This window comes from Stenella coeruleoalba (genome assembly GCF_951394435.1).
Source record: "Stenella coeruleoalba genome assembly, chromosome: 2".
In the NCBI taxonomy this organism is placed as follows: domain Eukaryota; kingdom Metazoa; phylum Chordata; class Mammalia; order Artiodactyla; family Delphinidae; genus Stenella; species Stenella coeruleoalba.
The window spans coordinates 157,901,570-157,921,140 of NC_137147.1; the positions used below are offsets into that span (position 1 = coordinate 157,901,570).

General features: G+C 45.3%; 1 protein-coding gene across 6 annotated transcripts in view; it reads right to left on the reverse strand.

The window, feature by feature from the left end:
* PRKCQ (protein kinase C theta) overlaps window positions 1-19,571 on the reverse strand; it is a 148,432-nt gene that overhangs the window by 13,044 nt on the left and 115,817 nt on the right. For all 6 annotated transcript variants that reach the window (XM_079913761.1, XM_079913764.1, XM_079913760.1 and 3 more), the window contains 3 exons: window positions 18,553-18,615; window positions 11,063-11,201; window positions 5,347-5,535 (listed from right to left, as the gene is read on the reverse strand). In XM_079913761.1, the coding sequence (XP_079769887.1) occupies window positions 5,347-5,535; window positions 11,063-11,201; window positions 18,553-18,615 (391 nt within the window). The remainder of the gene's footprint in view (window positions 1-5,346; window positions 5,536-11,062; window positions 11,202-18,552; window positions 18,616-19,571) is intronic.

The following is a 19,571-nucleotide window of genomic DNA, read 5'->3' on the forward strand; positions in this document are numbered from 1 at the left end:
CGGTGTGTTTCTCCTTGGGTTTATCCTGTATGGGATTCTCTGCACTTCCTGGACTTGGGTGGCTATTTCCTTTCCCATGTTAGGGAAATTTTCGACTATAATCTCTTCAAATGTTTTCTCAGGTCCTTTCTCTCTCTCTTCTCCTTCTGGGATCGCTATAATGCAAATGCTGTTGCATTTAATGTTGTCCCAGAGGTCTCTTAGGCTGTCTTCATTTCTTTCCATTCTCTTTTCTTTATTCTGTTCTGTAGCAGTGAATTCCACCATTCTATCTTCCAGGTCACATATCCGTTCTTCTGCTTCAGTTATTCTGCTATTGATTCCTTCTAGTGTGTCTTTCAGTTATTGTATTGTTCATCTCTGTTTGTTTGTTCTGCAGTTCTTCTAGATCTTTGTTAACCATTTCTTGCATCTTCTTGATCTTTGCCTCCATTCTTTTTCTGAGGTCCTGGATCATCTTCACTATAATTATTCTGAATTCTTTTTCTGGAAGATTGCCTATCTCCATTTCATTTAGTTGTTTTTCTGGGGTTTTATCTTGTTCCTTCATCTGGTACATAGCCCTCTGCCTTTTCATCTTGTCTATCTTTCTGTGAATGTAGTTTTTGTTCCACAGGCTGCAGGATTGTAGTTCTTCTTGCTTCTGTTGTCTGCCCTCTGGTGGATGAGGCTTGTGGAAGTTTCCTGATTGGAGGGACTGGTGGTGGGTAGAGCTGGCTTTTGCTCTGGTGGGCAGAGGTTAGTAAAAACCTTTTCTTGGTGCATGTGTTTGGAGGGAGAGATCTCTCTCTCTCCCTCTTTTTATAAGGGCATTAATCCCATCATGGGGGTCCCACCCTCTTAACCTCATCTACACCTAATTACCACCAAAAGGCCTCACCTCCTATAACCATCACATTGGGGGTTAGAAGACTTCAACATATGATTTTCTGGGGGTGACACAAACATTCAGACCATACATATAGATTCACAGGAAGTTGATAAGATAGTACAGAGATGCCCTGTGTACCTTTTACCTAGTTTCCCCTAATGCTTCCATCATATATGGTGATAGCACAATATCAAAACCAGTACACTGTGTGTGTCTTGTTCTGTGTCATTTTATCCCATGTGTAGGCCTGGGTAACCACCAGGACAAAAAGAATACAGAAGAGTCTTATCACCACAAAGGTCTCCCTTGGGGTCCCCGTCACAGTCATTCCCCCGCCTCCATGACCCCTGACCCCTGACCCCCGGCAACCACTGATCTGCTTTCCATCTCCACAGTGTTGTCCTTTCAAGAGTGTTAATACATATGTGGACTCATACAGTATGTGACCTTTTGAGATTGGCTTTTTTTTTTTTCCACTCTGCTTAATGCCCTTGTGATCCAAGTTGCTGTATGAGTCCATAGTTCCATCCTTTTAATGGCTGCATAATATTCCACACACAGGACTGTGCAACTTTTCTCCTCCAACTGGAAGAAATCCTTTCCTCCTCCCCAGTCTCCCTCTCCTTTGGAAACCACCACTCCCAGCGTCTTTCCCTGAACTTATTTCCATTACCTTCACCTGGACCCAGTTAAGCCTCCACCACATCCTTGCCAGGTGTTCTCCCTTTGCTGAGCTGGGAGGAGCCGGGTTTGGGAGGCACAGCTGTTCAGCATTACGGTAAAGGTCGGTTGCAATGGCGGCTGCAGGGCCTCCAGGCTCCCCAAGCTTTCTCCTCGTTTCCTTTTACCAGTGAGTTTTGATGGCCCAGGCCTTCTGAGTGCAGCCTTCATGCCATGGATTGAGCAGACGCCAGAGCTTTCACACCAGAAAGCAGCCGTATGCAAGCCAGGAGGACTCTCACCAGAAACCCACCCTGCTGGGCCTGGATCTTGGACTTCCAGGCTCCAGAACTGTGAGTAAACAAATTTCTGTTGTCCAAGCTGCCCAGTCTATGATATTTTGTGTTATGGCAGCTAGAGCCAACTAACATACCTCAATTAAATCCTTCCAAGAGCCAGTTAAAAGAAACATAGCAACTGTAACAATGCCTGAAGTTGCCCTTATGGAAAGCAAAATTGTTTTAAGTTCCCATCCTGCTAACTTATTTTTACTCTTGTCCTCTCTTTTTTAAAACTGGTTAATTATTAAATTAGCTTTCATTTTATAGATGTTTTGTCCAGTCACTAAAAGTGAATTTAATTGGCTGTTTGTGGAGTTTTCTAAGTTTATTGCTTGTTCGGATCAATTGGAAAGTGAAAGCTGAGGGGTACTGGCTCAGATTTTTAAATACCATCAGCCTTGGGCTGGGGCTCCTCCTGGGGCTTTGTCAGCACTTCAGATTCAAGATCTTGATTCTTTAGGGAGAAGTCCACAGTTGCTGCAACATTTCAGATAACCCTAGACAAGCTGATAGCTGTATGAGAGAGGTAGAAGTGTATTATGCCCTTTAAATTGAATTTTGAGTTCTTCATGAGAAAAAAGATGGGCTGGGTAATCTTATAAGTTTGGATTTAAAATTCATTGATAGCGTCTGATGTTGAAAGATCTTATCCTAGCCCCCTTTTCACTGTGAGAAGAGCAGGGCTAAAAATTATTTCCCTAAATGACTTTTTTTAGCCAGCTGATATGAGTTGCCACAAATCAAAACCCTGTTTTGTTCAAAACGCCTGCATTCTCGGTCCACTTTAGATTTTCTGGGCCTTGGTAACATTTGTAGGTCTTTTTGATCCACATAGTTGCTGGGACAGCTCAATAAATGTAGGTGCTTACTATGATATGTAATTAGCATGAGTTTTTTGGGGTTTTTTTTTTACAACTTGTTACAATCACACTGTAGATGGCATTTTGCATCTTCAAAAAAGGTAAACTGGGACTTAAAGTGTAAATCGTTAATGATGGCTTTCAGGTGCTTCCTCTGAAATCTTTAATGATGGCTTTCAGGTGCTTCCTCTGTGTTAGTTCGCCCCGGGAGCTCCTGGTTTATGGCTAGTGATTCTTGGAGTCTGGTTTACATCTGTAGCTCTGGGTGCCAGTTCTTAATCGATCCTGGGTTATCATGGGCGGTGTGTGACTCCGGCTTTGCTGGTAAATTCTGGAGATTCCTGCTAAGATGGTAACAGTCAAGGATTCAGGATGAAAAATACATCAGTGTTTCCCATGGATGCCGGTAGGGAACACGGCAGGAGAGCTGGTCTGCGTCCATCTGAAGGACTGCCTGTGAGATTGCCCACTCAGCAGGCAATGAGTCTCGGGGTGGAGTGCTGGTGGCTTAGAGTTTGGTACAGAAGCTGGGCTGTGGAATGGATTGAGCAGCCTCTACGTCAAAAGCTTCAGCTAAAAATGTTCCCAGTTATAGGTATTTCCAGAACACCTGCTAGAATCCCATACAAAGCCTTGGCTTTATTTTATTATTATTTTTTTGGCCATGCTGAGCAGCTTTCAGGATCTCAGTTCCCTGACCGGGGATTGAACCTGGGCCACGACAGTGAAAAGTGCTGAGTCATAACCACTGGACCACCAGGGAGGTCCCAAAGCCTTGGCTTTAAAACCCACCAGCCCCTCAGCCATATAAGAGCAGTCCTTTCTCCTTATAATCCCTCCAGCCTCTCTGTGTGTTTGGTCTGAAACAGAAACCCAAGAGCTGGAGAGGAAGAGAACATACATGCGGTAGACACACTCTGACCGTACTCCCTTCTCCAAGGCGAGTGGCTGCCAGCCATGAACTTGGCCAGAGGAAAGGGAGTGGGAGTCTTTTGAGTTAAGACTGATATGACGACTTACATCTTGGACTGAACAGCTTCAATTTCTCAGCTGAGACAGTGTTTCATGACTTAGGAGTGACAAGAAGTTTGTCTTTTCCCCAAGAGTGAGCAGAAAGTTACGCATCCTATCCAAGTCTTCATCCAGGGGCAGAGGAAGATTTTTAATGATAAGTTTCAGGTGTGCAGTACTATAATCACTACAGCGTAATCACCACTGAAGTCTGGTTACCATCCATCACCACAGTGTTGACCCCCTTCACCCATTCTTTGCCCAATCTTCCCCAACCCCTAGTCGTCTGGGAACCACTAATCTGTTCTCTGGATCTATGAGCTTGTTTTTATTTTACTGGGTTTGTTCCCTGTTTTTTTTTTTTTTTTTTTTTTAGATTCCACATGAGTGAAATCACATGGTATTTGTCTCTGTCTGACTTATTTCATGAACTTTAACACCCTCTAGGCCATCCATGGTGTTGTAAATGGCAAGATTTCATTTTTATGGCTGAGTAATATTCCATTGTGTATATATACCACATTTTCGTCTATCCATCCATTGATAAACACTTAGGTGGTTTCCATATCTTGGCTATTGTAAATAATGCTGCAATGAACATAGGGGTCCATAGATCTTTTCCAACTAGTGTTTTCATGTTCTTCGAATAAATACCCAGAAGTGGAATACCATATGAGTGTGTGGCAGTTCTATTCTTAACTTTCTGAGCAGTCTCCATACTGTTTTCCATAGTGGCTCTACTGACTTACATTCCCACCGACAGTGCAGGAGGGTTCCCTCTTCTCCACCTTCTCGTCAGCACTTATTATCTCTTCTTGATAAGAGCCCTTCTCACAGGTGTGAGGTGATAGCTCATTGTGGGTTTGATTTGCATTTCCCTGATGCGTGACGTTGAGCACATTTTCATGTGCCTATTAGCCATCTGTATGTCTCTGAGAATTGTTTATTCAGATCCTCTTTTGTCCCTTTTAAAATTGGGTTGTTTTTATTGTTGAGTTGTATGAGTTCTTTATATATTTTGGATATTAATCCCTTATGAGATATATGATTTGCAAGTATCTTGTCCCATACAGAGTTTTCATTCTGATGATTTCACTTGCTGTGCAGAAGCTTTTTAGTTTGATGCAGTCCCATATGTTTATCTTTGCTTTTGTTTCCCTTGCTTGTGGAGTCAGATCCCTGAAGACACTGCTAAGACGGATGCTGATGAAGTTACGGTCTATGTTTTCTTCTAGGAATTTTACAGTTTCAGGTGGACTGAATAGGTTGAATAGGGACTATGGGAAACAAATTTTAAGCCCAAAGTTGTTTGTTCAACAGACCAATTACATCTCAAAGCAAGGCCATTCAAGAGTCATGGAACTGGTTTCTGGGCATTTCTTTTGTAAATTATGCATGTGAGGGTCTATCTTATGCTCGTTTTGATTTCTAAGGTTCATCCTATTGGTGCCTCAGTTAAAACAGATGGTGAGCAGCCTCTTTAAATCTTGTTTGACACAATTACTGTTTACAATGTATAAATCAGAATTTAGAAATGAATGGAAACACTGACCAGAAAACCTAATACTAATCATATGAAGGTCTCCTTGACTTCACGTCTTACCTGCACTAAAAGGTCCTTAGCCTCCTTCTCGAGCCATCGTGGGTAAAAGGGGCTGTCCATGCGGATGGAGTGGAAGAGTTCCTCTTCATCTTGCCCATGGAAAGGTGACTGACCTATTAGCATCTCATAGAGAAGGACGCCAAAGGACCACCAGTCCACAGAATGGTTGTACTTCTGACCCAGCAGGATCTGTGGGACCAAAAGGCAGAGACATAATTAATCGAAACGAGGTTGACTTGAAAACCCTGCATGGACTTTTCAGGGCCACTCAGGACATAACTGATGAAGAACAGTGCATGGTTTTAGCAAAGATTACACTGAAAACTGTAGCTTTTGTGAAGTTAATGATTGGATAGAAATAAGTGGGCAGTACCAAAGCTAAGCAACATTTTTGCATTTCAACATCTTTCTTCCCCCCTCTGGCCTTAAGCAAAACAACTAAATTGTACCATCAGCTCTTCATTTTCCTATCTGTGATGGGAGCCCATGGGTGGTAGCTTCAGACCTAAGAGAGCTGATGTGTATCTAAGCCCTTCAGTGCCTCTGAGGTGAATATCTAAATCAAACCCATGTGTTTTATGGACTTCTGTGGTCTTGAGTCTTTGCATAAAGTTCTGTAGCTAATCAGGCAGCCAAAGGGGTCATCTGACCAAGTCCACCCCTTAAACCTAACTAGTCACGGTTACGAAGAGTCGAATTTTGTGACTATGCCAAGAGAGACTAGGATAACAAGCTGATAGATGTTTGTGAAAATAAAGATCAAGTTGCAAACAGAATTTTGCAGTCTGCTGCGGACTTCCAGTATAAAAATGCTATCTACCGGCCTTAACTCAATATTTGAACACTGAGGTTAATTCTAAAGTAAAAAAAAAATAAACTTAGCCTTAAGGAATAGTGTAAAAGTAGACCCCGGGAGAATGATAAAATAAAGATGCACACACTGCGCGATCTTAGTTCAGGTACGTTTGCCTTAAGTGGGGCCCGGTTCACACGCAATTCCCAGGATGTGCCACAAGAGGGAGCCCAAGGCAACCAGAAGCTGCCCTGAGCATCGCATCTTGGTAAGCAATTTCGTTCGGTGGATTAATGGAAAGAAATTTGGAAGGATAGGAGACAGCTGAGGTGGAAATTAAGTCTTCCAAGGCTAGGGGATGTTAGTAAAGAATTTCAGTCTTAAGTTAGGAGAAAGAAGCAAAATGCCGATTCACACTCAGTTATACACTGTATGAACAGAATGTCTGCAAATGCCTGCTGAGGTGTACTGGGTGTTTCCCATACTTTGTGTTTATTTGTAAGCACCTCTGGGGTAGGTGCCGTTATCCCTATTTAACAAAGGACGGTGACTGAGGTTATGTGTCTTCTTTAAGGTTGCCTGGTTAGTGGGTTGAAAGCTATGTTCTGGACCGTGGTCTCTTGGGATTTTACTACATAATGTTCCTTTTCTATTATAATGTTTCCAGGATTTAAACTTCGATCTAATTCATGCTCAAATTAGTCTGTATTTTAAAAGAAATTGGTGTAGAAACAATGGCTGGAGTGGCTCTTTTTCTATCTCAGCCCCTGGTGCCTTCTTACGGCCATGCTGTCTTTTGTCCTGTTCTCTCCCCATCTTTACTCAAATAATTCAGATGATAATGACGTTACCACTTCACGTCAGAGTCCCTCTTTCTCTCTTAGAGTAAGAGAAAGCTACAGTTCCATCCACCTCTTGGAGCCAGTGATCTGAGGTCTGTACATGGCTCACGACATGATGTGCACAGCGGGGAAAGCGTCCTTAGAAACCAAGTGACCACCAATGCCTCTATGGCTCTGGTTTCCGAGTGACTCCTGCTTTCTCCAGGGAGCTGCTTCTAGCTACTGAAATTCCACCTGGACTTACTAAGTGGCTAGTAGATGTTGGAAAGTAGGGTGTCTCCCTGTTTAACTATTTTCTATTCTTTGTCAAAATGAGCGTGGACCTCCAATTATACGTTAGACCCTCGGTCCTATAACCGTGACATAGGGAACCACAGAGCTCTGGGGAAGGTCTCGGGAGACGTGGGCTGGTGAGGCTATTCCCTGGTTTGAGGGAGCACAGTCTGCTTTTTCATGCATCGTTCCTGAGGCTGCCCTGAATGCACTTGTTTTTTGTGTTTCGGGCCCTCCGCCCATATCATTGAGGTCCCCGGGGAGAGGGCAATGGGTCAGTGAGTGAGATAAAGGAAAAGCTTCGCAACGGAGATGATGTGAGTGGAGCTTTGGAAAATGGGTGGGATTTTGATGGGAAAGGGAGAGGCTAGAGACAAAAGGCCCCATCTCCAGTATATGTTCAGAGATGGGCATTTGGGGTGCATGTCTTGGTGTGGTCATTCACGGAACAGGTGATGGGTGCTCTGAGCTGTGGAGGAGGAGACTAGACACTAAGGTGGATAAATCATGGTCCTTAGCTGTGAGAAATTCAGTTTACTGGCAAATGGGATTACACATGGGCTGTGGTAGCACAGAGGAGGAAACAACTGATTATTCCAAGAAGCCAGAGGCACCTTCAGGGAGAAGATGACTTTGGAGGTGGGAGTAAATCAGACCAAGGATTCCGAGGGCACGGCTAAGGGATATGAGAGAGAAGGAAACGGATGTCTCAGGACATATTAAGGACCTTCTCTTGGGGTTTTGGCTTGTACCCAGCTGACAGTGGGGACTTCCTGAATATTTTTAAAGGCGTGGCGTGACAGGTCTTCCCGTTAGAGAGGTAGATCTGGTGACGTGGTGGAACAGCGGCCCTCAGAACAGGGCATGCACCCCAGGGAGCACCCAGACGGCGTAACGCCGAGATACGGGAAGAAAATATTAGAACTTGTATTTATTCGAGTTTAAAAAATTCCAGTAGTGGCACTGATGCCCTCATTTAGAAATTTGACCAGTGACTAGGTTTTCCAAGGGAGGAACGGGAAGCCTCATCTCGGGAGGAGTTGGTGGTGGATTGGCTAGAGCATTCGTCTTGGGCACATCGTAAGGTGCGTCACTATTACGATTACTTCTTATCCTAAGGTGCGTCATTTGCGTTGCATGCCCAGTTAAGGGGATCGGTGGGTTCTGTTTGAACTAAACTCATTTTCGCAAAATGGAACGTCCTTAAAAAGTGATCTGCAAAGGAGACTTGGATTGAAGACCATGCTAACGATGCAGAGTAGTAAACGGCAAGTGCAGAGATCTTCCGTCCTCCTAGTACCAGCTCTTTGTCACGTTATAACGAAGCTAAAAACAGTGACCGTCTCATTAGTTGTGACAGGAAGCTGGCTAAATCAGAAAACACTGTCGTGCATTCTGGACTTAGATCCACTCTCTCCAGCCATGAACCTTGCCTTACGTACACACTGTAGCATCTGTCTTCCAGTGTGCCTTTGTGAGGGCTCTTGCTCGGCTATGAGCCAATAAAACCAGCAATTGAAAGAAACCAAGCAGACTTTTGAGTGGCAGAATCATAAAGGGTTAAACCAAGATTTTACAAAGTTATTTAGCCTCATTATTTTAATAAAGCATAACATGTACTATTAATAGAATGCAACTTAGTTATTTAAAACTTTATTTCATCTTGAGTTCAGCCTGTTCCTTTTTCTGCATGTTTGATAACAGACTACATTAGTTGGTGATAATGTATAAGAAATATACATGTGCCGGGGATGCTTTTTAACTGATGAGGAGCATGATCAGAAAGTTTGAAAATATGTAAAGATGATGCATTGGCAGTTGGGTGGTCGTAGAGAGGAAAGTCTGGGTCAAAAGGCATCACCAGGATCCAGACCAGAGGTGCTGAGGGCCTGGACCAGGGCAGCAACTGGAAGATGGGGCGGGATTGGAGAAGCTTGATTTAATCCCCAAAGGGATTCATTTTGAGGATCAAAAAAGAAGGGCGATTCTTAGTACAATCACAAGACTGGGGAGGCATGAAAACAGATGTGTGAACCCCTGAGGTCTGTATTTAGAAGGTCTTGGTGTTTGGATTTGGGAGGGGTAAGAAGGAAGGAGAAGACTTGGAGGATTCCAGTTTTCTGGCTCTAGGGGACTGGACGGATGGATGTGTATGTCACTCGTCCAGAAAGGGATAAAGGAGAAGCGTGTGTGCATGTGTGTGTGGGGGGGCAATTTCAACAGAGAGTGGGTTTGGGATCTGTTACGATCGAACGGCCTGTGACAGTGAGTTGGAGCTCTCTGCAGAAAAACAGACATACAGGTCTGAAGCAAGAAGTTTGGGCTGGTCATACTGATTTGGGAGTTGAAATCATAGTCATAGATACAGCTGTTCATGGAGAAGGTACAGAGAGAACAAAGGACCAGGGGTGGAATTGTGTGAAGACAAGCAGGCTTGAAGATGAGAGAATGAGATTGGAGTTGCAGAGAGAAGCCAGTCTCTGAAGGTAAATTCTGGAAGATGCCAAAGGAAACAGAATTGGGAAGGAAGGATTGCCTGGGAAAGGGTTTGGCATAAGGCGTGTATAGACAGGATAGGTAAAAGCCATGATTTCTTGCTGACCAGAGGCCAAGCTTGAATTTAAACAAGGGGAAATCTAAGCTAAGTACATACGTACAGGGCAGAGTCTCCTGTTTCTTAGACTGAGGATGCGACAGTTACTTTGGCTATGACAGGGATCTGCTGCTGAATTTGTTTTGCCCAGGAAACCCGAGGCCCATCGCTGTCTATCCATCAGACAGCCGTCACCACTCACACACTTATCAGTAGTTGTTCATTCACTCTTTGAAAAGCTATCTATTAGCACCTTAATGTGCCGAGCCTTGAGCTCTGTCCTTGGATATAAAAGTGGATAAGATCACACTGATCTACACATACGATAAGTGGGGCAAAACTTTACACGCCTTGTAACAACATCCGTGTCCTGGTTCTGATACTGTACCATAGTTACGTAAGCTGGAACCAGTAGGGGAAGGGTAGATATGGGTGACATTTCTGTACTATTTTTGGCAACTTCTTGTGAATTTATAATTCTTTCAAAAGAAAGTTTTTAGAAAGCGAATAAGAAACAGCCTCTGACTTTAGAGCAATCACCCAGTAGTTCAGAGAGACCCAAAGATAGAAAAGCCGCGATAAGTTTGTGCTGCGGGAAGGACCAAGGGGGAAAGGCAGTGTCTCGTCTCCCTGGGGTGGGCAGCTGGCGTTGATGGAGGCCTTCTGAGCAAACTCTGATCTTCCAGGGGCTCAGAATATGAGCGCAACGGCTTATTTTGTTTTCTCTGTTGCTGTTTTTAAACTTTCATAGGCTCTCCCATGGGACCCAGGAACAGGAGAGAGAAGTGGGACCTCTCCAGGCTCACACAGTAGCAGCTTGGAAACCACAATTTAGGTTTTTCTGGCCCCACAATGAAACCCCTGGACTTAGGTAGATGCCTGTTCAGCGTCCGCCTGGCTCTTCACCAGTTGCTTCTTCTGCTTGGTCTGAGCAGAGTGACTATATTTTAAGGCTGGGGTGGGAGAGCCAGGATGGGAAGGGCCTGCTGGGTCCCTCACGCCTTGGCGAGGTGCAGGAGTTAGCGCGGGTACCGCGCCCAGTGCGACACTAGCGGCGCCTAGGTGCAGCTGCATTTGTCAGATACTCCGAAAAGCAAATACACATCCTGAACGAAAATAGTTTAAGGTCTTCTCATTTTCAGGGGAGAAGGAAGCAGTGGTGCTGGCCCCGGGGAGGCGGAGTCGTACGGGTGGGTGCAGAGCGGCGCGTCCTACCTCCGGGGCGATGTAGTCGGGGGTCCCGCAGAAGGTGTTGGTCCTGGCGTCCCCCAGCATGTTCTCCTTGCACATCCCAAAGTCCGCTATTTTGATGTGTCCATCTTTGTCTAACAGGATGTTATCAAGCTTCAGGTCCCTGAAAAACAAATCAGATTCGCACTTTAATAACACACGGTTTTGTTAACATGGACTTGCCCTGTGATGAGGGCTTGCACGTCCCGTCACAGCCTGAAGGGCAATGAGTAGGTACTTTGCTGGTCCTCCTGTCTCCTCCAGGGTCACTGCTTCTCGTCCTTGGTGTTTCCTCCTTGACCAGCGTCTCTTGCCCAGGACTGGACGTACAGTACAGCCCCTCGTGGTCCAGGTCGGCTTTCTCTGGGCCTGGCTCTGACCGAGTTCTGTATCTTCCATATCAATACGTGGCCCATCTCCAGAGCTCCCTCCACAGTTCACGTATGAATGGCTGAGCAGGTGCCGAGATGGGGCCACATAAAGGTCATGCGCTATCTCTGCAAGGTAGCATCCCTCAGTGTTAAGAGGGGTCCTCAAGAAACAAAGCCTGGATGGAAAGGAATACGCTGGTGATGAAACGTCGTGGGGGCTGTGTTTGGTGACGTGTCTGGTGTAGGGTGGTATTCAGTACTACACAACACGTACACCCATCCACTTCCGTCCAAGGTAGGGGTGTAGATAAAAGTGACTCTTCAAGGGAATGGCTGGCTGCTACCGATTCCCCTTTCTGACTTGCCAAGGAGTACAGCTAATATACCATGGACAAGACACAGACCTGAGGCTCTTAATCCCAGTACCTTTCCTGGGGGTAACGGAAAAGGAAGAAAGGCCTAGAAATATACTCATTTTATGCCATTCTCTAAGTATCTGTGTTTGTGGATAAATTATCCTGCACCTAATTCGAAGACCAATTAAGGAAAGATGTCCCTAACCCAGATTAATTCTAGAATCAGAATCCATCTGCTACCAGAACACCGTGTCAATGACTTCCTCTGTCCTCAGAGAACCAGTATCCTTGTAAGGCAGCCGACTTCATTTTTTAGGGATGTGTAAGCGGTGACACGATTTTAAAAACACGGGCCAAACTATGCCTCCCTGTGACTTTACCTGTTGGCCTATTTACCACACGTGACCGCCTGGATATTTGCAAAGTGACACCAAGCTTTCTCTTGTCTTTCCTTGACCAAGTTGAGGACCTTTACTCCTCCACACAGCATGGTATTCAGACTCTGCAACATTCCGGCCCCTACCCTGCACGTATCTCGAATTTGTCCATTTTCTTCTTCAAAGATGGTTCTCAGAATGAAAGCGGTGTCTTCCGGGCACGTGATCTCACAGGTGCAGATGGCGGTGGCACCCTGAGCTTCTGGTCTAGTCCTCTTGCCTCTGAGCACCGTGGCTGCACTAGTTATTTTAGAAGCTCCCTCACAACGATGCTTAATATGGAACTCACTGTAAACTATAACCTCCAGGTGTCCTTCCCCCCCCCCCCCCCCGCACAAACTACCATTATACCATTTTCCTGTCATCCTGTACCTGCGAAACGGATTTTTTAAAAAGATAATCCAGGAATGACACTTGACATGAGTTTCTTTAAACTTTTATCGACTTTAGTCAGTGGCATTTTATGAATTCTAGTCGGTTATATAACACCCAGCTTTCTCTTCCTTGATCTGCCGTGAATTTCTGAGCTTTGTGAAAACTCCTTTAAGTCTAGGATATGTGGTGGGCGGTGGCTACCACTGCCTTCCTTAATGAGCTAAGACGACTTGGGAGAGAAGAGCTATTGCTGTTGCCTTGTTCTGCACCTCCTCTAAGAGAAGATGCTCAGAATCTCCTTCTCAGAGATTCTGCTCCCAAAGGGCCTGGCAGTAGCTCTGTCTCCTCCGCCCCTGTTGATTGAGCCACAGGTGGAGGCCTGACTCAGTGGATTCTTCTTGGGGAAAACTTGCTGAGGTTGCAACATGACGGCACTCGTCCGTCTCGGCTGGGTGTCTGATGCATAGGGCTGCTGTGGCGCGCCCTCCACCATGCCCTTGGAGGGACAGAAAACCAGCCTGTAAAAGAAGAGACTGAAGTGGCTCGGCCAGGAGTAGAGACAGAGGCCGCATGAACCCGAAGAACAGCCCAGCCAATGAGAGAGCAGCCACTTCGGTTCTGATGGGTTTGCATTCTCGGTTCTGCTTTGTCAGTGAGGCTTAGCTTCTGCTTAAGCAAAGGTTTCAGTGGTTGTATGATGCTTGTAATCGATACCCGTATCCTAAAGTCCCGTCACTATTTGTTTTGTCTCCTCTGTTACACTCTAAGCTTCACGAGGGCGGAAAGTGTATTGCTTGGTACTTGCTGTGCTGTGATGCTCTGACGCGAGTGTAACACGTGTTGCTGTCATTCCATAACCATCTGAGTGAGTTCATCCCCAGCCAGTGACCATCTCACCACCAGCGAGTATCAGCTACAACTAAGTCCCAAGTAATGGTTCCCTTTTGTTGCTTTCTCACCTTCTGTGAGTAAATTAGCCAGAGGACGTGAGCATGGGATGCAGTTCTGTTTTGGTGCAGAAATGCTGCTAGCAGGTGTTCCCCAGAGCTGACCTCTTGCATTGCTGACCTCTGTCACTAATGCATCAACGATGGTTTCTGTCTGACCAGGTGCATGGATACCTCCAGGATACATGTATGTGTGTCTCACATTCAGATCAGTTTCGGTTCTGTTTCTCCCATCCTAATTCAAATGCTGTCGCACTTTCATTATTAGGACTGAAAACTTCCAATATGTCTAAGTCTTCTCCGTAGGCAGGCCTTCTGCCTTGTTCCTTCATTTTAATTAAATCCACTTTCATTTTGACTTATGGATTATATTCCAATAAGTCCAATTATAGGTCATGTTTAACTCCTTATGCTAAAACTGCAGGTTCATTTCCTAATCCACACTCTATGCGATAGTGATATCATTTTGAGTTTCTGCTATATGAAACATATTTGCATCATTCGCAGCCACATATGTACGTTCCTAGAAATCTGGCTGAAGGATGGTTTTAGGGTCATCACTAGGGAGCCAGATATCCAGCTGCAGTACTGTACATAGCTCAGAAGGATAATGAACATAATATCTAATATTGGAATTTCTTTCACATGCATTTTATCATTTGATTCTCACAATAGCCCTTTGATCTGGAATCACTATTTTTATTCGTATTTATCTAATGGAAAACAAAGGCTCTTAAAATTATACAATCTATCCCAGCAAAGCCAGGCTTTACCCTCTTTTACATCCCCTTAAACCAAGCTCACCCGGTCTTTCGCATTGAACTGGTCTTGCTGAGATACCTAGAGTCTTCTGTGATTGCAAGGGTACATTTTAGTCACTTCTAAAAATGAATGTTCTCTAGGCCTCAAGCTAGGAAAGTTTCATGTTCAATTTTCAATCCACCCTCTAAAGTGGGCAGGGTGTCTACAGGGCTGGGAGAGAGGAGGTCATTGAAGCTTTGAGAGATCTAAGTCAGAAGGGGAAAGGTCTAGAAGGCCTGCCATGCAGAGCCAGACACCCTGAGGGGCAGGAAGGGGTGAAGGCAGAGGGAGACGAGCTGGAGAAGCCATAGGACCCAAAGGCCAGAGTGTTCACAGGTACCTCACAGGACACCAGGACCCAGAAGGGGCCTTCAGGGTCCAGGTCACCTGGCATGGCTCTTGGAAGCACCCGTCTGCCCAAAGGGCTGCACATCGGGGCATCAGGTACAACCGAGAATTCAGTGGAAGCCTTTCTTTCCATCGTGTTGTCAGCATAAGCAAAGCTTCTCCATTTGGAAGAGGCAAAGTGGGAGCCAGAAGAAACAGCTTCCAAATCCAAGTTTTGTTCCTAAGTAGCTCGGCCAAGCCATGTCTCCTCTCTGATCCTTTAATGACTCATCCATAAAATGGGTCCAGTGATGCCTGCCTTGCTTATCCCACAGAACTTGCGAGCATCCAGTGAGGTCATCCACATGAAAGCATTTGTAAGTGGTTTCAAATACAGGGGTTGGGTCCAGTGTCATCGATCAAAGATCATCTTAAGGTCCCTTTCAGTTCTAAGAGTTCTAAGACTTGAGACTCTAGATTCTGCTGCTTCTACGTCTGCGTGTTTTCCAGCTCCTTGGTTTTACATTTAACCTAAGCCAGGGCTGAGGCATCTTTTAAGATGCCACCGCTTTTACGATGCCACCAGTAATGGTAGATGATTGACGTTGCCACCTGCTTCTCTGCATCTCTTGGCCTCAATTCTTGCGACTGCCAACAACAGCCTTTCCAGAAAAGCTGGACACAATTTGTTTAATATTCCTCCACTCGACCTCCTTACTCCTATCTCTTTCTGTTGGCACACCCTCACCCATTTCTGATGATACCTTCATTATTCTTCCCTTTGGCAGTTACTTCTTTTTTTTTAATAAACTTATTTATTTTATTTATTTATGTTTGGCTGCGTTGGGTCTTCATTGCTGCCTGTGAGTTTTTTCTAGCTGCGGTGAGCGGGGGCTATTCTTCGTTGTGGTGCACGGGCTTCTCATTGTGGGGCTTCTCTTGTTGCGGAGCATGGGCTCTAGGCATGTTGGCTTCAGTAGTTGTGGCTCGCGGGCTCTAGAGCGCAGGCTCAGTAGTTGCGGCTCACAGGCTAAGTTGCTCTGTGGCATGTGGGATCTTCCCGGACCAGGGCTGGAACCCGTGTCCCCTGCACTGGCGGGCGGATTCTTAACCACGGTGCCACCAGGGAAGTCCCGACACTTACTTGTAATTAGAATCTCATTCACTTAGACTTTTTTTAGAGTATGCTGTTTGTGTCTTTTCATGTACTTACATTTTACCTCCAAAAAAACCCAAAATAAAAATCCAGAAAGTGGCTTAATTATGGATCCAGAGGTTGGGACTTCTGTAGCTTTTGCATCCACCACAATGCTTAACCAAGGCTGTGTGTTTAGTGGCTGGTCCGTCTTCGTTACCAGTTGTAGTGGGTTTAGTGGGCTCCCCCCCCCAATAAAAAGATATTTATGTCCTAGTCCCTGGAATCTTGTGAGTGAGACCTTATTTGGAAAAAGGGTATTTGTAGATGTAATCAAGTTAAGGATCTTGAAATTAGATCATCTGAGATTATCTGGGTGATCCCTAAATCCAATGTCAGGTGGACTTGTAAGAGACCTACAGGGAAGACACAGGGAGAAAAGAAGGCCCTGTGAAAACTGAGGCAGAGACTGGAGTGACCCCAAGCCCAGGAACACCTGGGGCCACCAAAAACTGGAGGGGGCAAGGAAGGATCCTCCCCTAGAACCTGCAGAGGGAGCGTGGCCCTGCTGACACCTTGATTTTGGACCTCTGGACTCCAGAGCTCTGAGGGAATAAATTCCATTGGCTTAAGCCATCAGGTTTGTGCTAATTTCTTACGGCAACCCTTCAAAACTAATATGATGATCATGAGTGGTCAGAAAAAGGAAACTAATAGAATCCCCTTGTTAATTCAGTGGCCAATGAAAAGTTTAGGCCAGTAAAGTTACAATGGGCAGTTGAATAATTTCTTAAGGCCAATCTCGGTGTCAGTGTACCTGCCGGATGACCTCCCCCAGTTTTAATTATTCCATGTCTTTCAAGGATCTCCTACTGCCTCAGTCAGTACACTGCTAAATAAACCCAGGATTCTTTCTTTGTGGTGCATAAGAAGCCTTAGAAAATATTTCTCATGGATGTAGTAAGAGCTCTAAAATGGGTACAATTTATGATATTAAAGACACTTATGGACCCTCATTGGTCTTTGTCCTGCGTGTCAATAATTTACAAGATGAAATAATAGAAACATCGTGATGTGGAGAAAGAGACTATACTGGGGCATGTGGGGTTTGGTTGCATGAGGTCCCTTTCAGCCCTAAGATCTCTCTTCTCTCCAGTCTTCCTAACTTTTCCTCCCTCTTTCCTATCCATCCATCCCACACAATCTACTGAGTGTCTCAGTATAGGTATATCTTAGGGATATTGCAGGCATTACAGATATAAAGAGGAAAACAACCACGGAATGTGATCAGGGTTTTCAGTGTTCTGGTATTTCTCACTTTCCTGAAGATTAAAGAATGGTATAAAACAGATTTTTAATCTATCATTTTGGAGATAGCCCCTGCTCCCCCAAATACAAAAGTATATCCAAAGGATGCCAAAGAGACAGCTTAAGAAAAATGAGCTCCCAAACCTCCCCTACGTCTTTAGTTCTGGGCTCTAAATGGGGCAGCCCTCACTTGGCTGGACCCTCTGGAAACGGAGAGGTTTCCCTAAGTGAATTTTCAGCCTATTCTGTAAGCACCAAAGCCCAGTACTGGCCATCCCAGACGGAATGCTTCTGGACTGTATTATACACAGTTTGCCATCTTCAACAATCTGTGTGGAACATCACTTAGCCTGTACTGATGACTCCGGTCATTCCTGTGGGCATCTGCTGCAGAAAAGCACGTGATCCCACTGTCTCGGGGCCTTGAGGTTGTCCTGCATCTTCCCTTTATGTCGGTTCTCAGCTTCCCTTGTCACCAGTGGTCACTGTGTAGGCCTCCAGCTCCTCAGTCAGCATCCTGTCCAGCTCCTTCCTTCCTTTTTTATTTGTTTTCTTCAATATACCCCCCCACCCCGCCCAGTCTGTGGGAAACGAGACAACTAAGCCTTTGAAGATCTGTATGCTAAGTGTCAACTGTGCTTTGAGAGAAGTAAGGAGACTGAAGTACATTAGCTTTCATCCAAGAAGGATGTGAAATGATGGTGTCCAATAGATTCCGGACAGACATCCACTCAAGAAAGAGGGCACACATGGCATCCTGGGCATGCAGACAAGGTGTAGGCTTGTAGGTTTTCGCAGGTGTGTTTGTTCAAGGAAGGCCTCCCCTTCTCCCTCACCCGAAAGGAGGACATTCAATGTGCAAATACAGGCAAGAAGGAGAGACACAAAAGACAGAAGAAAGAAAGCAACAACAAGAGGCCAAAGAGAAAGTAATGGAAGGAAATGAGACAAAAGGTAGGAGAGAGGGAGAACAAAATGAGATCAGAGCCTTATTGCTTTCTTTTTTTTTTTTTTTTTTTTTTTGTGGTACGCGGGCCTCTCACTGTTGTGGCCTCTCCCGTCGCGGAGCACAGGCTCCGGACGCGCAGGCTCAGCGGCCATGGCTCACGGGCCCAGCCGCTCCGCGGCGTGCGGGATCTTCCCGGACCGGGGCACGAACCCGTGTCCCCTGGATCGGCAGGTGGACTCTCAACCACTGCGCCACCAGGGAAGCCCCCCTTATTGCTTTTGAGAGCGGAATTTCTTACTTGGTTGGTAAATCACCATCCGTGCTGTCACTCTGGGCAGGAAGCCCGGGTGTGGAACTTTCTGCCACAGAAGCACACTGACCACTTCATGTCCCTCAAGCACAGTGATGAAATCACCTGGACCAGGAAATCCAGTTATCCCAGTACTTGTTTCCAAAGAGTAAAATTTACCTGTAGACTATTCCTTTGGAATGAAGGAACTGCAGACCGAGGATGATTTCGGCAGCATAGAACCTGAGGGAAGGAAAATCAAGGCTCAACGTGAATGTTTACTAGGAAAAAAAGTTCCCCTTTCTATAAAGTGAGTGTGCAGCGCTCTGCTAAACGTGCGCACGGAAGTTTGTTTAATCACAACAAAAGGAAGATATCATCCATTCTACACATCCAGCCTCAGACCTGAGAGAATGAAATGGAGCCGGTATATTTAGCCCTACCCGCATCTAGGGCTTATTCTTATATTGTAAACTATAAGGTTCAAACTGTCATTTTTTTTTTTTTTTTTGCTAATAGAACATTCAAAAACACTCAATGTAACAATAGGGAAATAATTTTCCCTTTTCTTTTAAAATCTACTTGGACCCTTCAGACCTGTCTGCAGGTCATTCCACATAGCCTGAGAGGAGGAGAAACGCACACAGGCAGACCTCAGGGATCTCACGGCTTCGGTTCCAGACCACCGCAGTACAGCGAGTCACACGAGTTTTTTTGGTTTCCCAGTGCATATAAAATTATGTTGATACTACAGTGTCGCCTATGAAGCACGCAATAGTATTATGTCTAAAAAAAGCGTACATATCTTAATTAAATACCTGTGAACTATACTTCAGTTAAAAAAATATGGCTAAAAGATGCTAACCGTCATCTGGCAACGCAGAGCTGCCACAAACCTTCCTTTATAAAAAAAACCAAGTATCTGCAAAGCACGATAAAGTGAAGTGCGATCAAACAAGATACGCCTGTATTAGACGCTGGGAGGTGATACCTTGCTCTCCACCTTCCAAGATGACAGACTCAAAGGAGGTGAGTTTACAGGAGGATTAAAGTTAGAGATAAGGGAGAACTTCCCGCAAGTGAGGTCTGCTCGATCTTGGAGAAGAACGCAGAAACCCCTTCCTGGGAGGCAGTGAGGACAGATAGATAGCATGTGTCTGCGATGGCTTTCGTGCCTTACACACCTGGAAGGGACCCCG